The sequence below is a fragment of the Anser anser genome, assembly GCF_964211835.1.
Source record: "Anser anser genome assembly, chromosome: 25".
NCBI lineage: Eukaryota > Metazoa > Chordata > Aves > Anseriformes > Anatidae > Anser > Anser anser.
The window spans coordinates 2,322,973-2,347,591 of NC_139746.1; the positions used below are offsets into that span (position 1 = coordinate 2,322,973).

At 51.8% G+C, this 24,619-nt stretch overlaps 2 protein-coding genes across 6 annotated transcripts; one reads left to right on the top strand and one right to left on the bottom strand.

Annotated features, from left to right (window-relative positions):
- Positions 1 to 48: 48 nt before the first annotated feature.
- Positions 49 to 16,415, bottom strand: PGPEP1 (pyroglutamyl-peptidase I). 4 transcript variants are annotated; one of them, XM_083811234.1, is made up of 6 exons: positions 16,311 to 16,397; positions 12,952 to 13,004; positions 9,122 to 9,206; positions 7,232 to 7,348; positions 6,463 to 6,695; positions 49 to 6,121 (listed from the first exon to the last, which is right to left on the bottom strand). In XM_083811234.1, exons 3-6 carry the CDS (start codon positions 9,200 to 9,202, stop codon positions 5,929 to 5,931), a joined length of 624 nt encoding a protein of 207 aa, XP_083667360.1. In that variant the 5' UTR covers positions 9,203 to 9,206; positions 12,952 to 13,004; positions 16,311 to 16,397; the 3' UTR covers positions 49 to 5,928. The 4 variants fall into 4 exon arrangements, with proteins under 4 accessions (XP_083667360.1, XP_083667362.1, XP_083667361.1 ...); XM_083811236.1 differs by lacking the exon at positions 9,122 to 9,206 and having other exon boundaries at positions 16,311 to 16,415; XM_083811235.1 differs by lacking the exons at positions 9,122 to 9,206; positions 16,311 to 16,397 and adding an exon at positions 14,124 to 14,850.
- Positions 16,416 to 16,564: 149 nt separating this feature from the next.
- LSM4 (LSM4 homolog, U6 small nuclear RNA and mRNA degradation associated) lies at positions 16,565 to 23,919 on the top strand. Of its 2 annotated transcripts, XM_083811246.1 has the most exons (5): positions 16,565 to 16,940; positions 17,106 to 17,147; positions 17,246 to 17,344; positions 19,673 to 19,856; positions 22,382 to 23,919. In XM_083811246.1, exons 1-5 carry the CDS (start codon positions 16,938 to 16,940, stop codon positions 22,468 to 22,470), a joined length of 417 nt encoding a protein of 138 aa, XP_083667372.1. In that variant the 5' UTR covers positions 16,565 to 16,937; the 3' UTR covers positions 22,471 to 23,919. The 2 variants fall into 2 exon arrangements, with proteins under 2 accessions (XP_083667372.1, XP_083667373.1); XM_083811247.1 differs by lacking the exons at positions 16,565 to 16,940; positions 17,106 to 17,147; positions 17,246 to 17,344 and adding an exon at positions 18,781 to 19,266.
- Positions 23,920 to 24,619: the final 700 nt, after the last annotated feature.

Here is a 24,619-nt window from a genome sequence, read left to right on the forward strand (position 1 = left end):
ATCTTTAAAAATTAGTCCTCCCAAAGACTGTTAAAGAACACCGCTGAGTCAGAGTTAAACTCTTTATTTACTTTGAAACATCAGTTTAAATTTTCAGTTACAAAGTCCAGTCTAGCCATAGCAAGCCGAAAGTCTGTTACCGGTTCTTTATTACACAGCCCTTTTGTGACACGCTAGATTGTTTGGGTTTACAAGGCACTGCAAGAACACACTGAGAAAAACAGAAGCCCCGACGGATTCCTAATTGTAGCTCCAAGAGTCCTGATGAGCATGAGATCGGCAACACCTGAGATACTCGGACAGACAACCGGGTGGTTCGCCACGAGAAATGAGAGGAGGACCCGGCAGGTGGAGTGATGCTGTAACATGCACATCCGAGCCCGAAAGAAATGTGTCACCTCGAAGAACGGACAGAATAACCTTAAAGAATTTGGCCAAGCTAACCACCTAAGTAGCAAATATTGTTTTTTTTTTTTTTATTTGTCACGTCTGAGCGTGTTTCAGAAAACCTTGAGCTCAATTCAGTGCAGGTTCTGAAGAGCATGCTTGGACAAAGGGGGTGCTGAGCGAGCTCAGCAGCTTCTCCCAGTGATGAAAGCCCAGTCGTTCCACCCACCCCATGTGCAAAAGGCTCGTCTGTCCCCATCGCCACCACTCTGCTTTCCAAAAGTGAGCCCAGCACAGGACAAGGCACTCCCTGTTTAATCAAAGTAAACATTTGCAATTTAAGAAGCTGGTGCAATATAAAACCTGAACGTGTACTTAAGTAGCACAGAGTTTTATTTAAGGGCAGTGTATAGTTTCATTTCCTATATTTAATTCCTATCTATGGGGAGGCATTTTGCTCTCTACTTTGTCTTAAAATAGACGGACCAGAAGCAGATCTTGGGTTTCAATTAATACAAAGAAGAATTAACGACATCCTCAGCTTTGTTTCTGCTTTGTTCGGCAGAGTATCACTTCAGTCACATAAGACACTAATCAGACATGAAGACAAGTTTTAAGAAAAAGTGCACTTTATACCACAAAACATTAGGGTTTCTGGTGCAAAAAGGACAAATCCACCTACGTTATTTTAAGATGGGTACTTACAGTATCAACTAGGGGTATTTTATCCAAGCCAACAAAAAAAAATGTTTGAAAAAAGCCTTTGCAACTCTGAAATTTCTCATTAAAATATTATTATCGGATAGCATATCGAAGTAAGTAAAGGAGACAACAGGAATGAGGTTACTTTGTGAAAGTATGCTCTAAGAGTACAAATAAATTGCCAATAATTTTAACGTCTGCACTGCAGGATGAAATCTGAAAGTCGTAATTAAAAAAAAAAACACCACACAAGTGTACTTCCTACATCTAAACCGTCCTGGTTTCCAGTCCAACACCACCGCTCGCTCTTAGAGCAGCTCGGTGTCTGAGCACAGACCGCGTGGTTAGAGTTAGAAACACGCTGTAATTTAAAGAAGATACACAAGTAATGACTAAACCATGGAATAAGATGGTCAGATCATAATAGCTGCTTCAGGCTAGTGCTAGCTCTTGGGTTAGCGGGGGATCACCAGTTTAGCTCACTCACAGGTTTTCCTACTTTTGGTTTTGAGAAGCGCCTCCTGCCACTCCTCCCATACACCGCCTAAGAAAGCCTGCACGCGAGGTCAACAAATATCACACTTAAAGATTATTCGAGTACTGGGAGAAATTTCAGTAGACGATAACTTTTTCAGACTTCTCGTTAACAAAAACAGCGACACGGGGGGGGTCTGTGCTGTCCAGCTGTGAGTCTGCAGGCCTGGAAGCTCTCGGGCCCTCGTTACAGGCATGCCATGAGCAGCCGGCAACAATCCCCTTTTGCCAGCCGACCGAGGCACTGGCAGGTTCAATATTGCCTGCACAACAGCAGGAGAGACACACCGGAGTTTGGATGCTACATCTAAGCCTAGGTGAGTAAACACTAAGTCAGTTTCCTACCTGACTTACCGCGCACTTCAGTGCAACCCTACAAGACGGAGCTGGTTCAGCGCGGCCGTCCCGGTGCCACAGCACAACAGCACGGGGCTGCCTGCAGACAGACGCCTTCCCCATTTCTGCCACGAGTCAGCATTTCTGTTAGATTTTCTCTGGACGCCTCGTCTTTGGGGTGAAAGCAGAGCAATCTAGCGTTCATTAAGCCCTAAACTTCTGAACATCCTCAGTCAGGTCCCTCCGCGAGGGACTCTGAGCTAAGCAGCCCTCGGCTGCATCATGTCCCAACCACACTCAACACCTCTAACCATCATCATGACCTTTTCATCCCTTCCCACTACCACCACATTTAAGAGGAGGCAATCAGATTGGGGAATACTCCAAATAAGCGCGAACTCCTTCATGTGATTCCTATGGATTTTGGCGCAGAGGTGCCCCCAAAATACAAATAGCTTCTGTGTTTGCCTCCAATCACATCCCCACAAGGCAAAGAAGCTTTCAAGTTCACAGGATTATTTTTTTTTGTTTTTGCTGTGTCTCATAAAATAGATTACCACGTTTAAATCAAAGGAGGTATCTCCTGACGTCACAGTCACTAAACGACAAAGGAGTATCCGGGTATCTGGAGCTCCTCAAAGTCCTCCACAGCATTTAAGAACTGAAACAATTAAATTGTCATCACCAAACCTCACCAACACATGAGCCAATTCCTACTCCACGCTGTTGGCAAGCAGATAAAATGGAACCTCCCCAATTCTCTCTTACACACAAAATATTCTCACCCCCGTTCCTCAGTGATGTGCATCACCAGAGACAATTCTGCAGTCACAGGACCCTAAAACTTTATCAGCTTTCACACGTTATAAATTGCAGGCACTGTAATTAACACTAAACCTGAACTTCCTACACTTACTCACGAGCACAAAAGCTTTTGTAGTCGGCAACAGGTCTCCCAGTCAGTGCAAATTAGCAAATTCTATTTATTGATGATCTGGAAGAGAAAGCAGACAGTAAGCATTACACAAAGCATCAGCTCTTTGAAGCTCTGCATCGTTTTTATGTGATACTTCCAAAGAAAATTCGCACCTATACGAAAAGCGGCAAGAATTAATGGATTTAACAATAAGCTTTCAAAAAAAAAATTAATTTAGGTCAGATTAAATAAAATTAGCTTAATGGCATTTAAAAGTTTCACTATACAAAATTTCTCTACCACCAAGACGCCCTTTACAAACACAATCTCTGAGGACTACTTCTCAAAAAGCCGGAAGATTATAAAATAAATTATGCTTTCTAAGAACCTGATCACAGGGGAGCTTCACAAAAAGGGGTTACGAGGAAATGCGCGGCTGCACGGAGTGCTCGAAGTATTTCTGAAAAGGAGATCTCCACAGTGGCACGTAGCAGGTCAGCTACTGCAGGCCTTGGACAAACACAAGTCGCAGAAGCCAGCTCAAGGTTTTTCCCCAGAGAGGACCCAAGACACACTTCTGGGAAGAGGATAGACACTGAGCAGGAAATACTCCAAGGGCTGATTAAGCTAATTTGGAGAGCCGCATCTCCAAAAGCAGCCGCTGCCTTCCCTGCTGGTGGATTTTGGAGCTTCCTCAAGCCCACCATGAGCATCCCTGGGTGAACTGTGCCATGCTACCATCAGGGATGTCCCGGGCTGCTCACCTGTACGCCCAAAAGAAGCCTGAACGTGCAGCAGGTACCTGCTGATACACAGGGGACATGTGGCTCAGGGACACTGCTCGTGGACAGAGCTCGAGGCCAGGCGGGGATCTGCATCATCCCTCCTGCCTCGACACGCGAGCCCTGCGGGTCCTATGTCCGCTTCGACCCCGCAGGCATTTCCCACCGCCTCACCCAACCGTCGGTCTCCCACTCCCCTTTCATCCGCGACTACGTCACACGTAAATTAAATAGCAACACTGAACATTACTTAAATCAATCGCTGAACTTAGCCGGATACACGAATCTCTTTTAAAAGTTTAGCAGCTAGGATACACCGAAGACAAAGAACTTCTTACCAGATAAAGGAAGAAATCTACAAGGAGATAAGTAGCTCAACTATTTGCAAAAACGTGTCAAGTCACGAATATTTAAACAAAATATTAAATATAATAAATTACTGATCAGAAAGTCTGCCTGCCTGCCGACGATCTGACAAGTGCTACTTCGTATTCGAATGCAAAAGAGAACATTTACTTTGAAGGCAAACTCTTTTGATCAGGAACGCCTGTACACTAAGTACAGAGGGAATTTCCTCGGTAAACCGAACATCTTCATACCCAGATCCCCTTGGCAAAGTTACTACAACCGCAGAAGTCTTCATCCTTGCGCAAGGCTTACGAGGAGAAGTGGCATTTCCTCTGTCACTAGACTTCTACTGGAAAACAGCACGTTAGTGGCAGCTCTCACTGAGAGATACTATAGCAGAATCATTCATAATTAGAAAAATTAAAATAAGGATATTCTACAACATTCCAAAAAGCTGCTTTATATATATATATAATATTTGTAATAGTATCAGAATCAAATCACAGACCTCTTCATTTAAGTGGCTCCTTAATAAGACCTACTGGCCATCAATTACCAGTCTGGGGTCTGTTCCCACCTAACATTACCTCTCTTTCACTGGAGTCTTGTAATTTGGAACCAAACCCACACGACTAGCATCAGAAACTTTTAAAGTCCTGCTCAGAACCTGCACGTACGCTTTCCCAAGCGAATTCCTGGGAAAGCCCCCACCAGAAGCAGTGCTTTGTACCCTCCCATTGGGAGGGGGGCACTAACAAACAGCCGGGAACACTCACCCTAAGCAGCATTCCTGGGTCTCAAATAATTGCCTCTGGTTCACAGACAGTGGGAGGAGGTTTAGGATTTTAGAAGACCTCATTTGGCAGAGTGTCTCTGAATCCACACGTTAGCATATTTATGCCTATAATAAATCAAGGTGGCAACTTAGAATTTAAGTTAAACATTACTCTTCACCTAACCTTTAACGAGAACGAAAGTTCGTAACTAAGGAAGTTATAAATTAGTCAGCCTTCACCTTAAAAATAACAGCTAGCACCAAGAGTCTACGATAAAGATCTCCTGTGGAGAAAGTGGCCTTTAGCAAAGCTATTTAACCGCTAATGATTTGCTTTATACACATATGAAACAATGTGTTTTGTACAGGAGGTATATGGTTGATTTGAGTGAGGAAGGTGGCATCGAGAGCCTAATAAAAAAGACATTTGGAAATATTTGGCGCAAGGTAGGTTCATACTGTATATAAAACAGCTATCTCCTGCAACAAAAGGAGCCCAAACCACACCCCTTCTATCTGCAGCTACCAGTTAACCAGTACATTAACGAGGACCCGACTAATACTCGGAGAAGCGGGGCGAGAGATCAGCAACTAAAATATGTTTTCAATTTCAAAAGCAATTTCGAAGACTCCTCAGCTCCAACCAACTGTTTTACAACAGGCAAACCCACGCCGCTCCAACTATCCTCAGTTACACTCTCACATCAGAACCTATAATTTGGGCCAAAGAGGGACAAACCAAAACAAAATGAAAGCAAAGCTTTCGACTTAAGAACTAGTCATTAGAGGACGGAGTTATCAATTCCCTGCACCTGAACGCCGAGTCCAGGTGAGAAACTTTCCCTCTGCTCAGCATTAGACTGGTCAGTAGCTATCACTTGACCAACAGACAAGCTCTGGATAAAGCACAGCGCGCACACACACTTCAGGAATGAGTAGTCGCAGGTGTTTTAAAGAAGAGATCTCGAATCCTTCGTTGCCTAGGCTGAAATGCGCACATTTGACAAAAAACGTCAATTTCTAGAAGTGGAATTTTCATTTTTTGAGGTCTCCAATTCTCGTTCTGTACGTTTCAGACCGTTTTCCCCAGTACTTCTGTAGCAGGGGAAGTTTTGGAAGTGCAATACTAGGAGAGCTTCTACCCCCTTTCAGTGTTCATGCTGACAATTGATTTTGTCTTCAGAATGCTCCAAAACGTCAAGCATTTCTTCTATGATAGCCTGTAGGGCCCGACCCAGCTGTTCTGCGGTATATGGTTTTCCCAGCGGAGGCACATGAACAAAAGCTGACCTCCCACGGCTCTGGTACAAGGAAGTGTAGTAAGTGAAGTCACAGAGGTACCTGAAATATAAAAATAGAGCTTATTTAGCAACAAATACAGCATGCAAACTGCAGGTCAGGACAAACTGTGTTCTTATCGTTCAGCATTGCAGCAACATCCTGCAATAAAAAGCGCGATGCAAGCCAGGTGTTGAGTATGTAATTGCTTTAATCTCATCTAGGACAACAAAACGTAAAAATCTCGGTGTTTCCCATCACAACTGTGTGACTGCAGAAGAACAGACAGTACTGCCAGCCCCGTTAGAAGCGTACGAAGCGTGCGGGCCTCGTGAGCCGAGCACGGAGGGAACAAGCGCTGCAATACGCCTCTACTTTCCCCATCGATCACTGTCATCCCGTACCTGCCAGCATCCTTAGATATAGTGACGGTGACGTCCAGCCCCAGTGCTGAGACTCTCTTGCAAACCGTGTCCATGTCAATGATGGAATCGATGCATTCTGGGCCACCTTCTACGCAGCACTGAGAGCCCGGGCAGAAGCGGCAGTTGTCTAAGCCTTTGTAGCCGACGTTATGGCCACACTTCTCCAGAGTTACGGTGGTGGCCATACCCGAGACACCCACGTGAACCACCAGCTACAGGAGAAAAGAAACAAGTTAGACAAAGGAAAGCACAAAGGATGGAGAATCACAGCCCGCTATTCCCAGTCAAATTCTGGCGGGGCTGTCACCTGAATCCTTGCATGAGTATCACACTAACAAGACATTTCATCAACGAATTTGTGGGCCCAGTACAGAACAACTCTTCTTGTTTTGTCCCTTCCTGGCCCAAACTCTAATTAACTCAGGGCAAAAATGAGCATGAGCACATTCACGGCCAGGCCCAAGGCCGGAACAGCCGAGGGGGCACAGACTGACTGGGAGCTGTCTAGACAGCCCTTTACAGCGGCCTCTTCACACTGGCTGCTCCCATTAATTGGAACACTTTATTCTGAGCCATAAAATTCTACAAATTCACAGGTTCTCACGAAAAAAAAAAGAGGAAAAAAATCTAGCAAAGGACTACAAAACCGAACACACGCTAAAACGTGACTTCACATTATGCTCACTGCTGTGAGGATGCCAGATGTCAGCCGTTTACTCTGCCTTTTCTCCTCCATTTACTCACTCACTTGTGGACTGTGCTTTTTCCATAACGCAGGAATTAGTCTTTGCACTGTCTGGTATTCAACTGGGACTTCGTAGACGTGCAGATCTACGTCATCTCGCAGCCCAAGCTTCTCCAATTCCTAGAAACATATGGAAATAAATAAAAAAAAAACACAACCAGACAAGATGGTCAGACAGAAGTTCAGCAGAGGATGCGCTTCTGCAGGGTTTAATGGCAGAGTGAGTCTCTGTGAGGGCCAAACAGCAGCTTACAGCATGGGTTGTACAAACCCTGCAAACAGCAAGGCACCCTGAGCATCCACGAGGTGGGAATTGTTCCTTCCCAAAGCTATGGTGAGGGGAAAAAAGAGCAGTGCTGCTATTCCAGTTTGGTTTTCTGTCTCATACCCTCCTACACTGCCTCAAAGAGAGGGTCTCTTGACAGTTAGGATAGAAGCAGCAGCAAAAAGGAAAAAAAAACCAACACCATAACTAGGAACAACAAAGGCATCTCCCCACCTGTGCTAACAGCCTGCACCGACAGGACCGTTTGTTTTGCTCTGATGTGTGTATAACTAAGAAATCAACATTTAACTGACAATAGTTATCAGCAACTCCCACACTACAAAAAAAAAAAGAATGGCTTCATTATTTTTAGAAGTATATAGTCATATTCACTTCTTGAGAGAGCTGGATATTATATAGAAAAAGCAGGATTGAGAGGAATATGTTCATAGTCTGATTTGTTACCTCGCAGGGCTGCTGGCCTGAAGAGCAAATTCATGTTTGTTTCCACAAAAACAGATAACAGCTCACTCCCACCCTTAGTTAGGGATTCTGTGTTTGAGTGTCTCTACAAATATTAGCTAACAGTCCTCGTATGGGAAACTGCAGCAACATTGGCATGCCCTCTTCAACATATTTGTTTTACTTTATTTTGGCAGAATCTGGAATACAATGCAGACTGCTCCCAAAATATAAAGCAGGTTTCCTTTGCTAGCTCTACCTATACCTAATATATCGTGCTTAATTTTGCCATTTGAACTGCTACCATTTCGGTGATTCAACTAATGCAGGAAATTATTTCTCCCTCTATAACATTAACTAAAAACACGCCTCGAAAACAGCCCTAATATCCAGGCAGCAAACTTTGCCAATTTCCATTAAACCTTTTAAAACACAGAGCGTCAGTTAAATATCTTGCACAGACTCCCTGAAAACAGGAAGGCAGAGGGAGGGAAGAAGAAAGCTCTTTCTTTTCCCCAGTATTCCCAACCTGCACTGCAAGCTCCCCCTAAACACAGCGCGAGGTCTTGGACGCTCCTCCCTTGCTCTTCTTTGGTCTCCGTCTCGGCTCGCTCCAGTCTCACCAGCAAAGCTTCAGTTAGAAACCCAAACTTTCAAGAACTCAAGGAAACGACATAACCACACGGTCTGAAACCTCTGAATAGAAACGTTCTCAAACAGAGCTGTCGGCTCGGCTCTGAACCTGGGAGCCCTGCCTGCACCATCAGGCTTGCTTCCAGTGCCTGAAGTGACTTCAGCCACCACATTTAATGAGTTCCACCAGCATCTAATTCGGATCATGTTTCTCTCTGATGAAGACAACATTTTTGGCACTCTGAAAAATTCTCCAGATGCTTTTTCAAGACCGATAAAGCCATCTTTGAGTCCTCCCACAGCTGTCTCCTCGGCACAAAAACCACAAGAGCATCCTTCCCTCTGAAGTCAGGGGACCGGTGCTCCTGCATCTCTGCAGCCAGGCCCATGTTGCAGTTACAAGTACCAACTCCAGCTTTTCACAAGTTGATACTCAGCAAAAGCTCGTCTTCCTGTGCTGTTCTCCTCTGTGACACGTGTCAGTTAGAAAAACGCGATCTTACTCATGACAAAAGCTCAGAATGATTACTTGCATTAACATCAAAGGAGCTGCAGGCACGGCATGAAAAGAACCTGGCACTCTCACATCCACGTACCACTGTAGTTGTTTTCATGGATCTGAAGTGAAAACAGCAACGTAAGAAGCCATCAACGTATCAAAGGACATTTTAAATTATTCTTGAATGATTAAATTATCTCCATTTCGGGTTCTGATCCAGTGATCAGAGCCAAGAGCTGCGCTTTCATGCAATTCTCATTCTTCATTTTCCTGTGCGTGGAGATTTACACTCACCAACTTCAGGCTAAGAAGTGCAGATAAGCTATTTTCAATGAAGCTTACTACTGAATTCCAAATCCTATATTTAGCTAAGCCTAAACTGTCTTTAAGTTAGAAGAATTTTAAAGGAGAGGAGTAGAGAACATAGGCTGAGTTTTTTTTGACTCCTCCATTATAATTTTACCTCCTCTGTTTTTCGATCTAAACACGAGCATTATTATAGCAAGATTTTTTTTCTGTAGTTATCAGCATCTATTTCTTTACTGGGGTTCTGAGGGAAAAAAAAACACAACACTTTTCACACTTGTACAGACACCACGGTCGGTGTAACAAGATTTAAGATAACTCAAACACGCAGAAAAAGCAAGAGTAAGACTTTCACGGACCAGCAGATATGAGCAACAACCGTGATAAATCACTTGCTCCGAGGGCAAGGCTGATATTAAAGGCTTGCTGTATTGATTAGCGTCTGGCACACAGAGACATTCATTACCAGAGATGGATGCTAAGTGATGTTTCATCACATCTTCTTTACACAAACCCGCCTTCAAAACGTTAGCTGTTTTATGCGGCGCGTTAATGAAGTAAGTAGTTTACAAATTAGAGTATTCAAATACGAGCCAGTCTCTTTAGGAAAAGCTCCAGAGCGTTAATTGGTAGGAATTCATCATCACTTCTCTGAAGAGCGTGAAGCAGCTTCTAAAGATGAAGCTGGGAGCTGCGAGCTCTGCCGGCTGCACGCCCGCCAGAGACCTCGGGCCGCGATGCCGAGCAGCCCCCTTCCCCAAACGCAGGCACGTCAAACGCCGCTTTACAAACCCACAGCTTTCCTTTAACCAAACGCACTTCCATTCCATAATAAAGATGTACTCTGGCCCCCAGACAACTTATTATCCACAGCCTTGTGTACCTGACAAACAGAGAAAAACGAACGCGTTTGACCGATTCCCTGACCCCTCAACAATGGGCTCCTTTGTCAGCCTTTAATATCCTTATCAGGTCTGTCTAGACACCCTGACAGCGATTGTGCTCCGTAAGGCCAAAACGCACCCTGACCTCTCTCCTCGGCCCCCGGCCCAGCCAGACACACTTCTAACGGGGAGAACCGAGGCCTGACGGGCTCCACGGGGTGCAGCCGGGCCTCCTCCATGAGGCGCACCCGGGCCTGCAGGCCGGGAGATGCCCCGAGCTGAAATCCCGTTCTTCCTCCACTTCTTCTTACAGAAAGGTCCCCCCCCACAGCAACTGAAAAAAAGCCTCGGAGGAAATGTTAAAGAGATGGAAACATGGAATGGCAAACCTGTGTTTTGTAACACACGAAGTGTTTTTACTGCTGGCCTCAGAAAAGAAAGCAGAGAGAAGTTATTGTCCCCCTATCTCTCTCCCGAGCATAAAAACGTCCAAACTTTTTATCTTAGCGTTTGCTTCCATGACTATTTAAGATACCCTACGTGTTTATCACGTGTAAAAATCATTTATTTTCACGAACAAGCATCAATACTAGAAATACACCGCAGTCCGAGGGAAAAGTCACACCGCATCTGCCCTCCGCACAAGAGCCCAAATAAAACCCAAAGGAATAGCAGAGGATTTTATCCTCAGGATGCAGGATAATAAAAGATGTAATAAACCAGAACTAGCTTAGCCCTAAAGCTAGGAAGGATTTACAAAGATTGTTTAATTGATTTTTCTTCTATTAACATGCAGATCACACCGTCTGGGACTCAGAAACTCAGACACGCCTTTGTGTCCACTCAGCTCCATGAAGTCCCCCGTCTGAAACTTGCACAATGCCCAACTTGCATGTGCTCAAAGACATGCTGTTCCTTTTTGTCTGGGCCTCTCCGGGCTGAGACGGGGTAAGGAAAGGCAAATCCTCCCCACCGCCTGAAAGTCGGTGTTTTGAGCCAGAAGCCAACACAAGCTGTTAAAGTCGGGGGAAGATCGGCCCTAACGCGGCAGAGCGCGCACCGCCAATTCTAGTTTTACGTTCTCAAAGCAACCCCGAGCCCATAAAATGAATTTAAAATGCACACGATGACTTCCTCTATCAGCAATGCCTCGAGCTGCTGGTCTGAAGGGATGACAGCCCGCTTCTCTTTACACAAATTATACATTAGGTTTGTTTTTGTAAGCGACATCAGAACACCCACTACTCTTCCTGTCCCAGAAGCACAATACCCCTTTGTGTATCTTCTCCAGCATAAAAGTAGCTTGTTTACAATAGCTGGCATTACACAAATAAGAACAAACCAAGTCAATTAGCTTCGCTACTAAATTTCACCAACGTGCAATTTTTTTCCATAACGCAGCTTGCGTTTTTCCCCAAACTCAGCCTGAGCAAACCCTAACTCAAATAAATTCAGCTTCAAAGGGCTCCTGGAGCCAAAGGTTTCGGCTTCTCATACCAGGCAACACATTAGACATCTGGACATTAGTTGCCTGTAATTGATTAGAGTTTGTGATTTAATTTAAAAGCATTCTAAAGAAGATATTAATCTCAGAGCTGTGAAGGGAAGAGAGATGTGCTGGGGAGAAAAATAGATTTAATTCCCTGGGCAACTGTACTAAAAGGTACCCTTGAATTCCCAGTAGCTTTGTCATAAACCACATCCAGAAGTGACAAATAAGGAAGAATTGGGATAATGTGACAGCGCTGTCCAAGGCTAATGCTTTTACAGCGTACTACAAAGCACCCTTAATTCCTTAGTTTTGCAGGGCATCTAGAAAGAGTTGGATTTCTTCTTCCTGCCTTCTTTGGGAATATATCAGTGTGTTATTTAGATGAACATATGTCACATATGTTCACGCAGCTCCGCAGCTACAAGTGGCATAAGGTGGCTGTGTTAAAGCACGTTACGACCTGCTCAAGCAACAGTGCTTCACAAGCACTTCTCACACTGCATCTCCAGTGAGCAGGAGACAGCCCTGGAACGCCTGCTGCTGTTTTGTGTGCTCCCTGAGGACCCACAGTGTGCTCCCTGAGCACCCGCACGCCTCCTGCTTCACCCGCCGCAGCCCAGCAGGCTGCCCCGAAAGGAGCCAAAAGGAGAGCGGGCAGCGATGGATGCTCCCTTCAGAGTCAGTCCCGAAATTCAAACCCGTGTTGGATGACTCTGCAGCACACTTGACTGCACAGGACTGCCATGTGCAAGTCTCGTTACAGATGAGATGGCTTAAAGGTTAACCAACTCACCCAGATTTCAAGCTACAGCTGGGAGGAAAACATAAGAATTCATTTAGCTTGCTTGCTTTCTTTATTTTGAATTCTCTGCAGCACACGAAGCAGCAGAGCAAGATTCCCCGCTCCCTGCCCCACTTACCATCTCTCAAATCTAGGGAGTTAGCCTAGGAATTCCTTACTTGCCTTAGCTATATTAACTCCGTCTCATTAAGTTCTACCAGCTAAGGGACTGTTTTCTGAGAAGCGAATAAAACATTACCCAGCTGGCCACCTGGAGCGAGCTGGTCTCAGCTGATAAACGGGGAAGGCAAGGTACAAAAGAGCTGCGGGCTGAAATGTGTGCGGGTCGGTTATCGGCACGGGGCTGATTTAACTTTCTACGAACAAAGTTATAGTGTTACCTGAACTGCAATCCAACTGGCGTTAACAGCGTGCTCTCCGAATGGCCCAAACCCTGAAACAGAATAAAAGGCATTCTTACACGTTTGACTAAGTTGCAAAGTGGTCTGTGCTTTTCTGTTTTATGTATTTTGAGAGGAAATCCACTTCTTACAATACCCAATTATTCACTATATATTCCTTATTCACTATATATTCCTCATTCACTTCCTAACTACCTACTAGAGACCTTCACAGCAATGTCTGAACTACACATCTTACAACAAAGGAGAACGAGAGCTTGCCTCAAAACCAAAAAAATCTCCTTTTTTCCCCAGCAGACACCGGGGAAGCATATTTTTTTCCTTCCTGACCAGGTTAGGGAAAAACTTGCTACTAGCAGATGAGTTGACTGATGTCACGGAATGAGAATCATTACTGGATTTTCAAATCCTGCTTGTAACAGTCCGCACCAGATGCTTCCACAACCGTCGACGAGCCTGCCTCGAGTATTTCTTCTTTGCCCGAGCCTTCACCAAAATCTCTGTGGATTGGTCTTTAGAGGAACTAAACCCAACGGTGCTGACAACCCACCTACACGGAGCAGCAAAGGTTACGATAGCGCTATAAAAAACCCTTACTCAACCCATCTGCATTTCCTAATGAGTAACTCAGGGTTAACTAGTAATCCATAACATCTTTCCCTGAGCAAGCACACAAAGGTTAGGCATTTATCTGGGTGCAATGTCAATACGCCTTAATTGAAGACGTCGGAGCTGCCCCGTGAGCCTAATGCAATTAGGGGCATAGATTTTGGCTAACTCGTGAGAGGACCGGAGAGGGACTACAAATATTACGTGACACGTTAATGGAAGCGGGCTGTTTGCTACCAGCAGCAGGTGAAGGCCGAGGTCACAGTGCTCATGACGACATGAGGGATGTGCGCGGCGTGGGCTCGGTGGGAGCTCCACTTGGGTGGGAGCATTAGAACCGAACCAACGTCGACATCTCCCCCAAATAAACCCCCTGAGGGTTTCCACAAGACCGAAACATCGGTGTGTTTTCCCACGAGCAAGCCCCCGCTGTTATTAAGACAACCTACGACTGCAGCAGAGGCCAGCAAGATGAATACCCAGGTGACTTTCCAATAACCAGATGACTTTTCAGATGCTCCTACAAGTCAGCGATGACTTACGCGACTTTCTGGAAGCGATCACGACCTCCTTACGTTTCACCCCTAAAGAAATCATCGTATTCTTCTGAGAGACATTAAATCGAGCATCCCTTTTTAGCAGTTCCAGCCACAAAGCGCGCCGCCAGGCTGAAATCCTACAGGTGCCTTGCGGACGTAACTCAGCCCCCCTTGTTCTGCAGCCGAATGTGAGCTGGCACGGACCCTACGGGGGACTTTTGCTCCTCTGACTCATCTCCCGTGCAGATCCCCCGGGGTCAGCTCCTGCACAGAAGATGAGCAACTTTTGGTAGCACCGAACTCCGGGAGCTCTCCCGCATCCACTTTAGGGCCCTCCAGGGCTCGTTAGCGGTAAGCCAGCCACGGAGAGCTTTATGGGATTATCTCCTTAAAGAGCCCTAAAAAAGAAATTGCACGTAAATAACACCTATCCTCGGCGAGCGCAGGCTCGTAACTGAGCGGGAACACGGCACCGCTGACGATTCCAAACGGGAACTTGGCGTGACAGCGGTGACAAACGGCCGGCCGGCCGCCGCGGGCAGACCTCACGAGATAACCGCTCCGCTTCGGCAGCGGACTTCCCCCAAGAACGGGGAAAAAAAAGGGCGAGAGGAGGCATTCCCAGAAGCAGGAGGGTGTTTCGGTGACGCCGCTTTTCTGTTTAGTCACCGCCGAGCGCAGCCCCTGAGCAGCGCGCGCCAGGACCCGCCACCTGCTCTCCGCAAGGATTTTTGCCTCCAATTATTCCCCCCCTCCCCCCCTCGGTGGAACGGCAGCGAGGAGCCCCCCCCACCACTCAAACGGCCTCGGGTTCAGCAGCACGGGGAGCACCGACCGGCCCCCCTTGAGGTCCCCGCTTGGCACAGGACGGCCTGCCCCACACACCAAGCTGCCTTTGTACCCTGGGAGCGGGGGCCTCTTGTTTCCTTCCCCCCCCATTTTGGTCTCCCTGCCCCCCCAGGGTGAATTCTGCACCGCCACATCCCGGGGGGGGGGTCAGTGAACCCCCCAATTTTGGTCTCTTTTCCTGCTCAGCGCCCTCCCTCCCCACCCAGCAAAGCCTTAGGGGGGGACTGGGGACTTGGGGGGCCCCCCAGCTCCTGACACCCCCACCCACCACAGCTCCCCCGGTCCCCAGAGCACCCCTGGCCCTCCCAGGGCTCACCCCACACATGGGGGAGCCCCCCAGCATCACTCTGTACCCCCCCAGCATCGCACCGTAACCCCTGTACCCCACCAGCACCATTCTGTTCCCCCCCAGCATCACCCTGTGCCCCCCCAATTACTCCGTAACCCCTGAGCGTTGCCCTGTACCCCCCCAGGATCACCTCCTCCCCCCCCCAGCTCACTCCGTACCCCCCCAGCTCACTCCATACCGCTCTCAGCATCACCCCCTACCCCCCCAGATCACTCAATACCCCCCCCCCCCCCGCATCGACTTGTACCCCTGCTGGATCACACCCTACCCCCCCAGCATCGCCCCATACCCCCCCCGGATCACCCCCTACCCCCCCAAGATCACTCCGTACCCCTCCCAGACCACTCCGTGCCCCCCAATATCATTCTCTACCTCCCAATATCACCTTCTACCCCCCCCAGATCACTTCATACCCCCCCAAAATCACCCCATACTCCCCCCAGACCACTTTGTACCCCCCCAGATCACTCCGTATCCCCCCATATCACCCCGTACACCCCCCACATCACCCTGAACCCCTCATCACTCCGTACCCCCCGACCACTCCGTACCCCCCAGCATTGACCTGTACCCCCCCAATCACTCCATACCCCCCAGATCACCCTGAACCCCTCCCCATATCACCCTGTACCCCCCCAGATCACCCCGTACCCCCCCCGTATCACCCTGAACCCCCCCAGATCACCCTGAACCCCCCCAGATCACCCTGTAACCCCCCCATATTACTCTGTAACTCCCCCAGATCACCCCACACCCCCCCCAGATCACCCTGAATCCCCCCCCAATCACCCTGTGCCCCCCTCAGATCACTCCGTACCCCCCCAGTACCCCCCCCTTCCCCCATTTCCCCCCCTCCTTACCCCCCCGGAGCCCCCCGGACCCCCACCCCCGCCCCCCCCACACCCCCCCCATCCCCGTCCCGCCCCCCCCCCGGTCCCTCCCATCCCCATTTCCCCCCCCGTGCCCCCCCCATGCCGCCCCCCCCCCCGTACCGGTGACCACCACCGCCCGCCGCGGCCTCTCCATCGCGCCTCGCCCCCGGCGCGCGCCCGCCCCGCTCTGAGCGCGCGGCCCCGCCCGGCCATAGAGTCCGCTCCGCCCAGCCGGCTAGAGCGGCCCCCCCGCGGCCATAGAGTTCGCTCCGCCCCCCCAGCCGCCTAGAGCGGCCCCCCGCGGCCATAGAGTTCGCTCCGCCTAGCCGGCTAGAGCGGCCCCCCGCAGCCATAGAGTTCGCTCCGCCCAGCCGGCTAGAGCGGCCCCGTGTGGGCACAGAGCGCGCGGCCCCGCCGCGCGGCGCGCCCCCTCAACGCCTTTTCCGCCGCCGGGGCCGCCTCAGCTCGGTGCCCCCGGGCCTCCCGGTTCGCCCCCTCCCGCCCCAAACGGAACGGGCCCCGCCCCGCCGCTCGGGGGCGCCGCCGCCGCTTTCGCATTCACGACACCGTCGTGAAAGCGCGGAGGGAGCCGCCGCGCTGCTTTACGGCAGCGCGCGGATTGGTTCCGCGGGGGCCGCGCCGCGCGCTGATTGGTCCCGCCGGGGCCGTGCCGCGCGCTGATTGGCTCCGCGCGGGGCCGGGGGCGGTTTGAGCGGCGGCGGCCGGCGCGGCGGTGGCTCCGGCACGATGGTGAGGGGCGGGGGGGGAAACCGGGGCCTGGTCGGTGCCCCGGAACCACGGCCCCGGTACCGGCATCGCCCTCCCGGTCCCACGGCCCCGGTTCCGGTGTCCCGGCCCCGGTTCCGGTGTCCCGGCGGTGCCTGAGGCCTCTCCTCTCGTTTCTCCCCCTCGCAGCTGCCCCTGTCCCTGCTGAAGACGGCTCAGAACCACCCCATGGTGAGTAGCGGCCCGGCCCCGCTCCCGTTACCGCCCCGGGCCCGGTGATGCCCGGCCCGGTTCCCACCCCCCTCCCGGTGACCGCCCTGTGATTTCAGCTGGTGGAGCTGAAGAATGGCGAGACGTACAACGGGCACCTGGTGAGCTGCGACAACTGGATGAACATCAACCTGCGCGAGGTCATCTGCACCTCCCGGGTAAGACCCGGCCCTGGTGTTCACGGGGAGCCCGGGGGGGGGGGGGGGCAGTACGGGGTGGGGGCTGAGCCCCGGCTCCATTTCTGGGCTGCCCCGGCTGGGGCTCGGTTGGGTTTTGGCTCCTCTGGGAGCGTGGATTTGGCCTGAAGCGTGAACTGAATGCAGTTATCGGTAAGTAGGACAAAATAACGAGCATAAGGTAAGTGAACACACGCCTAAAAACGGGGGTCGGGGGCGGGGGGGCCGTCCTGTAACGTGCAGACCCCCCCGGTGAGGAGCCCCTGGTGCCCAGGCGGATCCTCAAAGCGCCGAGGCTCCGTCTGCGCGCTCTGCTCCGAGCGCTGCCTCTTAGTAACCCGCTTGCCTCTCGCCCCGTAGCTCCCCACATCAAAAAGAAACCGGGAGCGGGCAGTTGTTTACCCGCGGTGGGCGCCGTCTGGTACTTTTGCCCGTGGCCAGGGGTGCTCCGGCAGATTGGGATCTCCGCCGGGCTTTGACCTCAGCCAGAAGTGCCTGGTCTTGTCCCTGCCGGCCCGCGCCCGGCTGCGCGCTGTGGGAAGCGGCTGCAGGGTGGATGTCGGCGCTGGCTGCGCTCCCCCTGCCTCCGAGCTGCGGAGGTTTTGGGGGAGGAACAGGCAGGGAAGCCCTGGTTGTGCAGAAAATCTCTCTGCAAACCTTCGGTGCCCGCTGTGTCCGCAGCAGGAAGCCGTTGACCGGTCCTGCTGGGGCTTGGAGATGCGTTCGTAAGTAAATACGGCCGAGGAAAGGTTTGAGGGGGGACCTTCCATGTAAGGTAGGAACTTTTAGGAATCTGTGGGTTCCCCTGGACTTATGGCAGGGTAAATAGGAAGGCGTTTCTCTCGGGGTTTTGCAGGAGGGGGTGACAGAGCCTTATCGGTGCTTAAAGACCACGCAATTTTGTCCTCTTCTGCTGCCTCCTGGAAGAGCAGCTTTGTGTGGCTTTGTGCTCTCCTGCGGAAGAGCAATTCCTCATCCTTTAACCCTCCTGAGGACCCTGCGGCTCTCCCCCACCCCCAAAACTCCTCCAAACCCCTGCTCGAAGCCCCGTGGGAGGCACTTCCAGGGCAGTGCCGGTGGCAGCGGTGGGGACCGGCCGCTAGATGGCACGGAGCGGTGCCTGGGAGCGGTGCCTGGCGGCCGCCCCAGCCCACCGGGCGGTTGTTTACCCGCGGAGGCCGGAACGAGGAAGCCGGGACCTGGCTCGATCCCTTCCCGCGTCGGGAGCCAAGGCGCAACCCGGCAGATCCGAGGCAGGGTGGGGTTCGCCGGGTGCCTGGCTGGAGGAGGCCGTTTGTTCCTCTCCGCCTCGTTCCTCTCCGCCTTGCCTTGCACGCCGAGGGCTTGCCCGCACACGCGGGGGTTGCCCCAAATAACTCTGGAGCCGTGGGGGACGGTTTGATCCCGAGGGAGGTGAAACGAGGCGTTCCTGGGGCGGCGCGCTCCTCCGGGACGCGTTGTCCGTGTGAGCCGCTCGAGGAGAGCCAGGTTTGAGCTCTCCTGCGTGCAGCCGGGCCCCGTGGCGGGGCAGAGCTGGCCTCATGAGGCCTCGTCCCTCCTCCCGGTTACATCACGGGCAGCGGCGCTGTTGTTCGGCCCCGGCGCTCGCTCCCCGTCCCCGCAGCTGCGCCTGACACGCGAGCGGGGAGCTCCTGGTGGGCTGCGTCCTAGGAAAGTCCTGAAACCGCCCGGAGCAAAACACGGCTGCTCAGTGACTTGGCTCCCGGAGCCTTTTTTTTTTTCTTTTTGACTTTTTTTTTTATTTATTTTTAATGTCATCCGTAAGCTCCTTATTTTCCACAGCCACGGTTCCTGTGCATCTGGTGGGCACCCGCCCCACGCCCAGCTGGCTCTGGCTGCTGCCTGGCTGCTCGCTCCCCGCCCCAGAGAAGCGAAATAGCGAGGTGACTCCCAGCTGGGGCTTCTGCAGAAGAAATCTTCCTCTGCTGGACCTGCCCCGCGCCGCCCGAGTTGGTTGCTTGCAGCAGTTGTGTGTGACTTAGCACATTCCCCTCCCCGGGCCCGCTTTCAATTCCCTTCCCTCTTCTCCTTTCGTTTTCTGTGGGTGTTACGGGCAGGGCTGGAATCGAAACGCCTTTGGTTCATGGCTGAACGCCCTCTGTGCCCTGCCACCTCCTTAGGGCTGCGTGTTATGGAGAGGGGAACCCAATTCTGTGGCTGATCACGGCTCAGAAAAGATTGGCGGAGCCGTCACGCTCCTCGGAAGCGATACGGAAATATTCAAATGCCAAAATGTAACGCAAAAAGCACCCGGCCTCCTTCTCGGCCTAACGCCTCGCTCCCTGACAGGACGGCGACAAGTTCTGGAGGATGCCGGAGTGCTACATCCGGGGCAGCACGATCAAATACCTCCGCATCCCCGACGAAATAATCGACATGGTGAAGGAAGAGGTGGTGTCCAAGGGCAGAGGCCGCGGCGGGATGCAGCAGCAGAAGCAGCAGAAGGGCCGTGGGGTTGGCGGCGCCGGACGAGGTAACGATCCCGTTCCCTTTTCGGCTTGCGGAGGGGCGATCGGGATCCCTGCCTCTCCCGTTTCGCCTCCCGGGCACGGGAGGGCTGCGGCTTCTCGGCTCTCGACCCGGAGCTGTTTGTCTGCGGGAAGCCGGAGCCGCTCCCCTGTGAGGTCTCGTCGAGCGAGCGCCTCGCCTCTGCCAGCGAGCAGAGAGGAGACGTGCCAGGGCTGTGCCTTCCTCGTTACTGGGTTGGGCAGGAGCTTAATTAAGAGAGTCTCCGAATTTGACTGTCTGTGCCCCTCCTGGCTAGCTGCAGGACGCGGCAGACACCAGAAGTTTGGTGGGGCCAGCTTAGCGAAGCTGAGAGGGGAAACGAGGCCGGTCCGTTGGGAAACGGACACGGCTCTGACCATCGCTGCTAAAAAACGTCTCTTCTCCCGGTATAATGGGACTTTGGTTCTTCTGACCTGTTGATTTGTGGGGTTTTTGGTTGTTATTGTGTTTTTTTTTTATGTATAGAGCTGCGGGTTTGTGTTCCTCCTGCTCCACGTGAACAATTCATGTCTCTGATAACAGGGGAGGTTGCCGCTTAGGCAGAAATAGGTCACGCCAACAGCTCCTCCTTCCCTGCCCCGCTTCACACGGCTGGGTTATCTCCCAGCGCCCCAGCTCGGGGATCTGTCACCCTGTCCTCCCAGCACCATCCAGCTCACGCCTCCTGCCACGTCTCTGCCACTTGCCCTGCGGTCGCCTCGCTCAGCCCCGGGGTTCCTCGCTGCGGGATCAGCCCGCGGTAGGAGCCTAAACCCCGCGTGGGCTGACTTGCCGGAACAAAACAGGGAACCTGGGTTGTAAAAGGAGCCCTGGGGACCGAGACGCCGAAGGGCCAGGTCTCTGCGGAGCGCCCTTAACGAGCTGTCTGCGTTTGGGCTATGCGAGGAATCCCGGCAGGACGGCTGGGAGGTACCTGGGGCCATCACGCCACGCCGGGACGCGCCAAGCGCTCGCGTCTCCGGCTCGCAGGGACTTCTGGAGGAAAAACCCTGCGATCTCTGCCGCCTCCCAAAAGCTCCGAGCACGCAGAAGTGACCTTTACAAATCTGAAGGGGCCTTTTTATTTTTCCTCCTTCCCTTTTCGTTGTCCAAAGCGCTTGGCACAACAGCTTTTTTGGATGGGGTTAGTTTGGATAAACATTTTAGCTGAAGTATTTTCTCTGCTGCCCGTGCTGTGGAAATATCCACCTTGTGGAGAGCAGAGCCCAGCCGTGTTTGAGGTGGAGTTCCCCGCTGTTTTGATGTGCAGCTTAAATTCGCTGATGGAATATTTTAAAGGGAAGCTTCGGCATTTGCTAATTAGCTAAAAGGTTTGGCTCTCATTACCGAGACATGAAGGAAAGAAAAAAAAAAAAAAGGCAGGACAATTTTGCTGGGAGGCCAGCAGGCAGAAGTAAAGCTATAATTGTGCGCGCAGTTGAAAGGATTATTGTTTCTGACACTGGTAATCCTGCGTCTCTCGCTCCTCGCCTTGCCAAGTTCAGGAGCGCTGCGCTCTTTGCTCAGCTTTTCGGGATGCTCGCAGGCCTCCAGCCGCTTCCAAAGGACTGCGGGGTTAGAAGCGATTTTCCCCCTCTGGTTCAGACATGTCTCGGCTGAGCAAGCAGAGCGGAGGGCTCTGGAGCAAGTTCTTCTGCCCGCTGCCTGCACCGAGCCTCCTTCGGGCTCCAGCTTTTGCGCGGAGGTCGCTGGCGGGGCAGCTCCACAGCCCCTTCGTCGCTCGCGGGCCGAAATAAACCCGATGATCGCCGCGCGGAGCCACAGTCGGATCGCTCGGAGCCAATTTGAGCTGGGAAGGAGGGGCTGGGGGGGCTGTTCGCAGCTCCCCGGACAAAGCTGGGCAGAGCTGTCGGCTCCCAGGGCGCTTGGCGCGGGTCTCGGCGCAGCCTCCTGGGCACTGCTGTGCCTGTGGCGCTGCCGCGCGTCCGGTTCCCTCTGCGGACCGGTGGATGGCCTCCCCCAGAGCAAGGAGGTGACGGAGCGGGATGAATCCTTTCTGTTCTGTACCCGAGCAGCCTTCAAGCCGAGACTCCCTCTTCGTTGCTCTGGGTTTGGATTTGCAGCTCTCGGGGGGCCGCGCTATGATCTGCCGATCCCCTGCTGATGGGTGGCTTGATTTAAAACCTCGTCTCTCTTCCTTGGTTGGGTTTTTCAAAAAGAGGTGAACTTCGTGATGGTAAAAAGATTATTTAAAAAACAAAAAAGTTGATAAAAGAGGTAAATTTACGATGCTAGCGCAGCTAGCCAGAGGGCGTGGTAAAGAAGAGAAGTATCGCTGAGCTGGCTGGCGAGGGGGGGTGAGTTTGTGCTCCTGATGAGTACAGGGTCTGGGACTGGCAAGGGAGAAGCCCACGGATCCCATCTCTGCTGCTGCAAAGACAAGAAAATACGCACGTATCTGGGAGAACAGAAAGAGTTTTAAAGCTGTGGGAGTCGTTACTGGCTTACGATGAAGCTGTTGTCTCTCTGCTCTTCCTTTTTGTCCCACAGGTGTGTTTGGTGGCCGTGGCCGAGGAATACCAGGCAGCGGAAGAGGCCAGCAGGAAAAAAAGCCGGGCAGGCAGTCAGCAAAGCAGTGAGAGGCTGGCTGCGCCCCGGCCAGGGACGGTGCCGCGACGCTCTTTGGTTTGATCACACCTCAGGATTGCCGTGCGTTCAAAAGTGTTCTGTCTCTGCTCCTCCGTCAGTCGATCCGTGCCCCGATCACGCAGTTTGGAAGCCCCTCGCGATTTAACCTGGTCAAGTGGGGTTATTCCCTTTCTAGTCAGCAAGTCTGTAATTGGAAACGTCCAAAAAAAAATAATAATAATTCACGGTTAGGGACCTAACTTCAGCCCTCTCCTGGGAGTGGAAGCACTATTTAATTTTTCAGGGTCACCAGGTTTAATTTAACAGAATATCGCGTGTAGTGGTGTAAGAACTAAGGCAAACGCTTTCCGGATTGTTTGTGTTACGTTTGTTTTTTTTTTTCTTTTTTTATACTTGAAGCTTTGGAAACTTGTTGCATTTGTAACAGCTGCAGGCCTTTTGGTTTGAAAACACTGAACTTGAGGATATTGTGTCTTTACGTGAGCAGTCTTAAAGGTTTGTTTGTTGTTACTTGTAACAAAACAGACTTTTAAGCCATCTCCTTGTCCTCTGTTTGTGGCTGGTCACTTCTGGCTCTCTCCAAAAGGAGAACCCGGGGTGAACGTTGCGTTGCCCTTTAAGGGTTGTTTCCCCGAGAGCTCTGTGATGAGTGAGGGTTTCCCAATTAGCCTCTTTCTAATTTGACTCCAGATTAGAGATTTCCTTTAAAGGAAAGGCTTTTCTGTGTTTTCTCGTGGAAGGCTGGTGTGCCCCTTCCTCGCTTGGTTTGTTTTCTTGAAAAGCAGTCGAGCTGGTGATTTCTTTCCCCCCACACACACTTCTCTCCCTTGAGCCTGTGACACGAAATCCTGAAGTCTGATTTTTGAGTTCCAGCAGCGTCTGTCGAGCCGATTCCTCGTGCTGCGTGGGGACTGACTTCGCCCCGGTGTTGTCACTTCATTTTCCAGTAACTGGCCAGACCTCTCTCCTCGGGGACGGGGAGCGGAGCGCGCAGTGCCCCTCCTGTAGGTTAAGAGGTTCCCGCGTCTCCCTCGGTCAGGTTGCTCCGAGTCTTCCAACCCACAGGGTGCAGGGTCCCACGAGCAAAATGCGCCCCAAAATATTCTGCCTGATCTGAATTGAAAGCCTGGGGGGGGGGGGCACGGGGGGGAGAAAGAGGCTTTAGGCCTTGCCTGAACTCCCTGGTGAATGAAATTTGTTTAATTTTAGGGTAAAAGCAGAAGATATTGTAACTCACTCTGAACGTTTTCTTGGTTTTGTGATTTTCCTTTTTTGTTTTCTACAACCGCTTTCCCCGTTGAAGCCTACTCTCTGCCATCACCACTGCCAGGAAGAGAAAACGAGTAAAGAACCTGCTTTTATATATACTTATTTTTTTAAAACGTTTATAAAACCTGTGCGAAGTGGTGAGTAGGAATAAATCGCCGACCTGTAGAAAACGCCTCCCTCCGTGTCTGCGACAGCGCTCGGCCCCGCGGGCGATTCCCCCAGCTCCTTGCTAACCCTCGCTCCGGCCCTCGTGTAAATAAATACCCGAGGAATTGGGCTAAAACGTTGCTTTTTACCAGCCGCGTGCTCCCCGGCTGCCTCTCCCCGGCGAGGCGTGTGCGTCAGCGCTGGATCCGCGTCCCGGGCTCCTGCCAAGCGGCGAACCCCGGGCGGTGGGAGCAGGGCACGCGTGTCCTCCCTCCTGGAAACTCGCTCTCGGAGCAAACCCCCGTGTGGCATTTGAGCGGAGGCCGGGCCCTGCGTCAGACTTTCCCTTCCCAACCCGCTCCCTCCCTTTCTAGCCTCTGCCTCCAGCCACAGCAAGCCCGCAGCGTTGCGGCTGCCCCGGTGAAAAAGGAAACGAGCGCGGGGCCGTCTGGATTTGAGGTCTGGTGGGGCCAGATAAAGCCCGCCAGAACAATGGGACCCTTGGCTCGGGCTCAGGGTAGAGCCCTCCGAGTGCTCCTTATCTCCTGCCGAAGCCCTGGCCCTGGAGCTCGTGAAGTTGTGCTCGCCTTTAATCGCCCCCGTAGGCCTCGGCCGCCTTCCCTCCTTGCTCCCCGCTGCCTTTTCCCACCTCCGTGGGGATATTTTGGGTTGGGTCAGAGAGGGAGCCCTTTGGAGAGCAGCATCCCGCCCTTCCGTCAGCAC

What these genes read in the sequence shown, in the direction of transcription:
- PGPEP1 (XM_083811235.1), bottom strand. Translation starts at nt 14,178, where the DNA reads ATGATTTCTTTAGGGGTGAAACGTAAGGAGGTCGTGATCGCTTCCAGA. An exon ending in CCAGTTGGATTGCAGTTCAG is followed by an intron (nt 7,349 to 12,951) that starts GTAACACTATAA and finishes ATATGTTTCTAG; the next exon opens with GAATTGGAGAAGCTTGGGCT. An exon ending in GGAAAAAGCACAGTCCACAA is followed by an intron (nt 6,696 to 7,231) that starts GTGAGTGAGTAA and finishes TTTCTCCTGTAG; the next exon opens with CTGGTGGTTCACGTGGGTGT.
- LSM4 (XM_083811246.1), top strand. An exon ending in CGGCTCAGAACCACCCCATG is followed by an intron (nt 17,148 to 17,245) that starts GTGAGTAGCGGC and finishes CTGTGATTTCAG; the next exon opens with CTGGTGGAGCTGAAGAATGG. An exon ending in AGGTCATCTGCACCTCCCGG is followed by an intron (nt 17,345 to 19,672) that starts GTAAGACCCGGC and finishes GCTCCCTGACAG; the next exon opens with GACGGCGACAAGTTCTGGAG.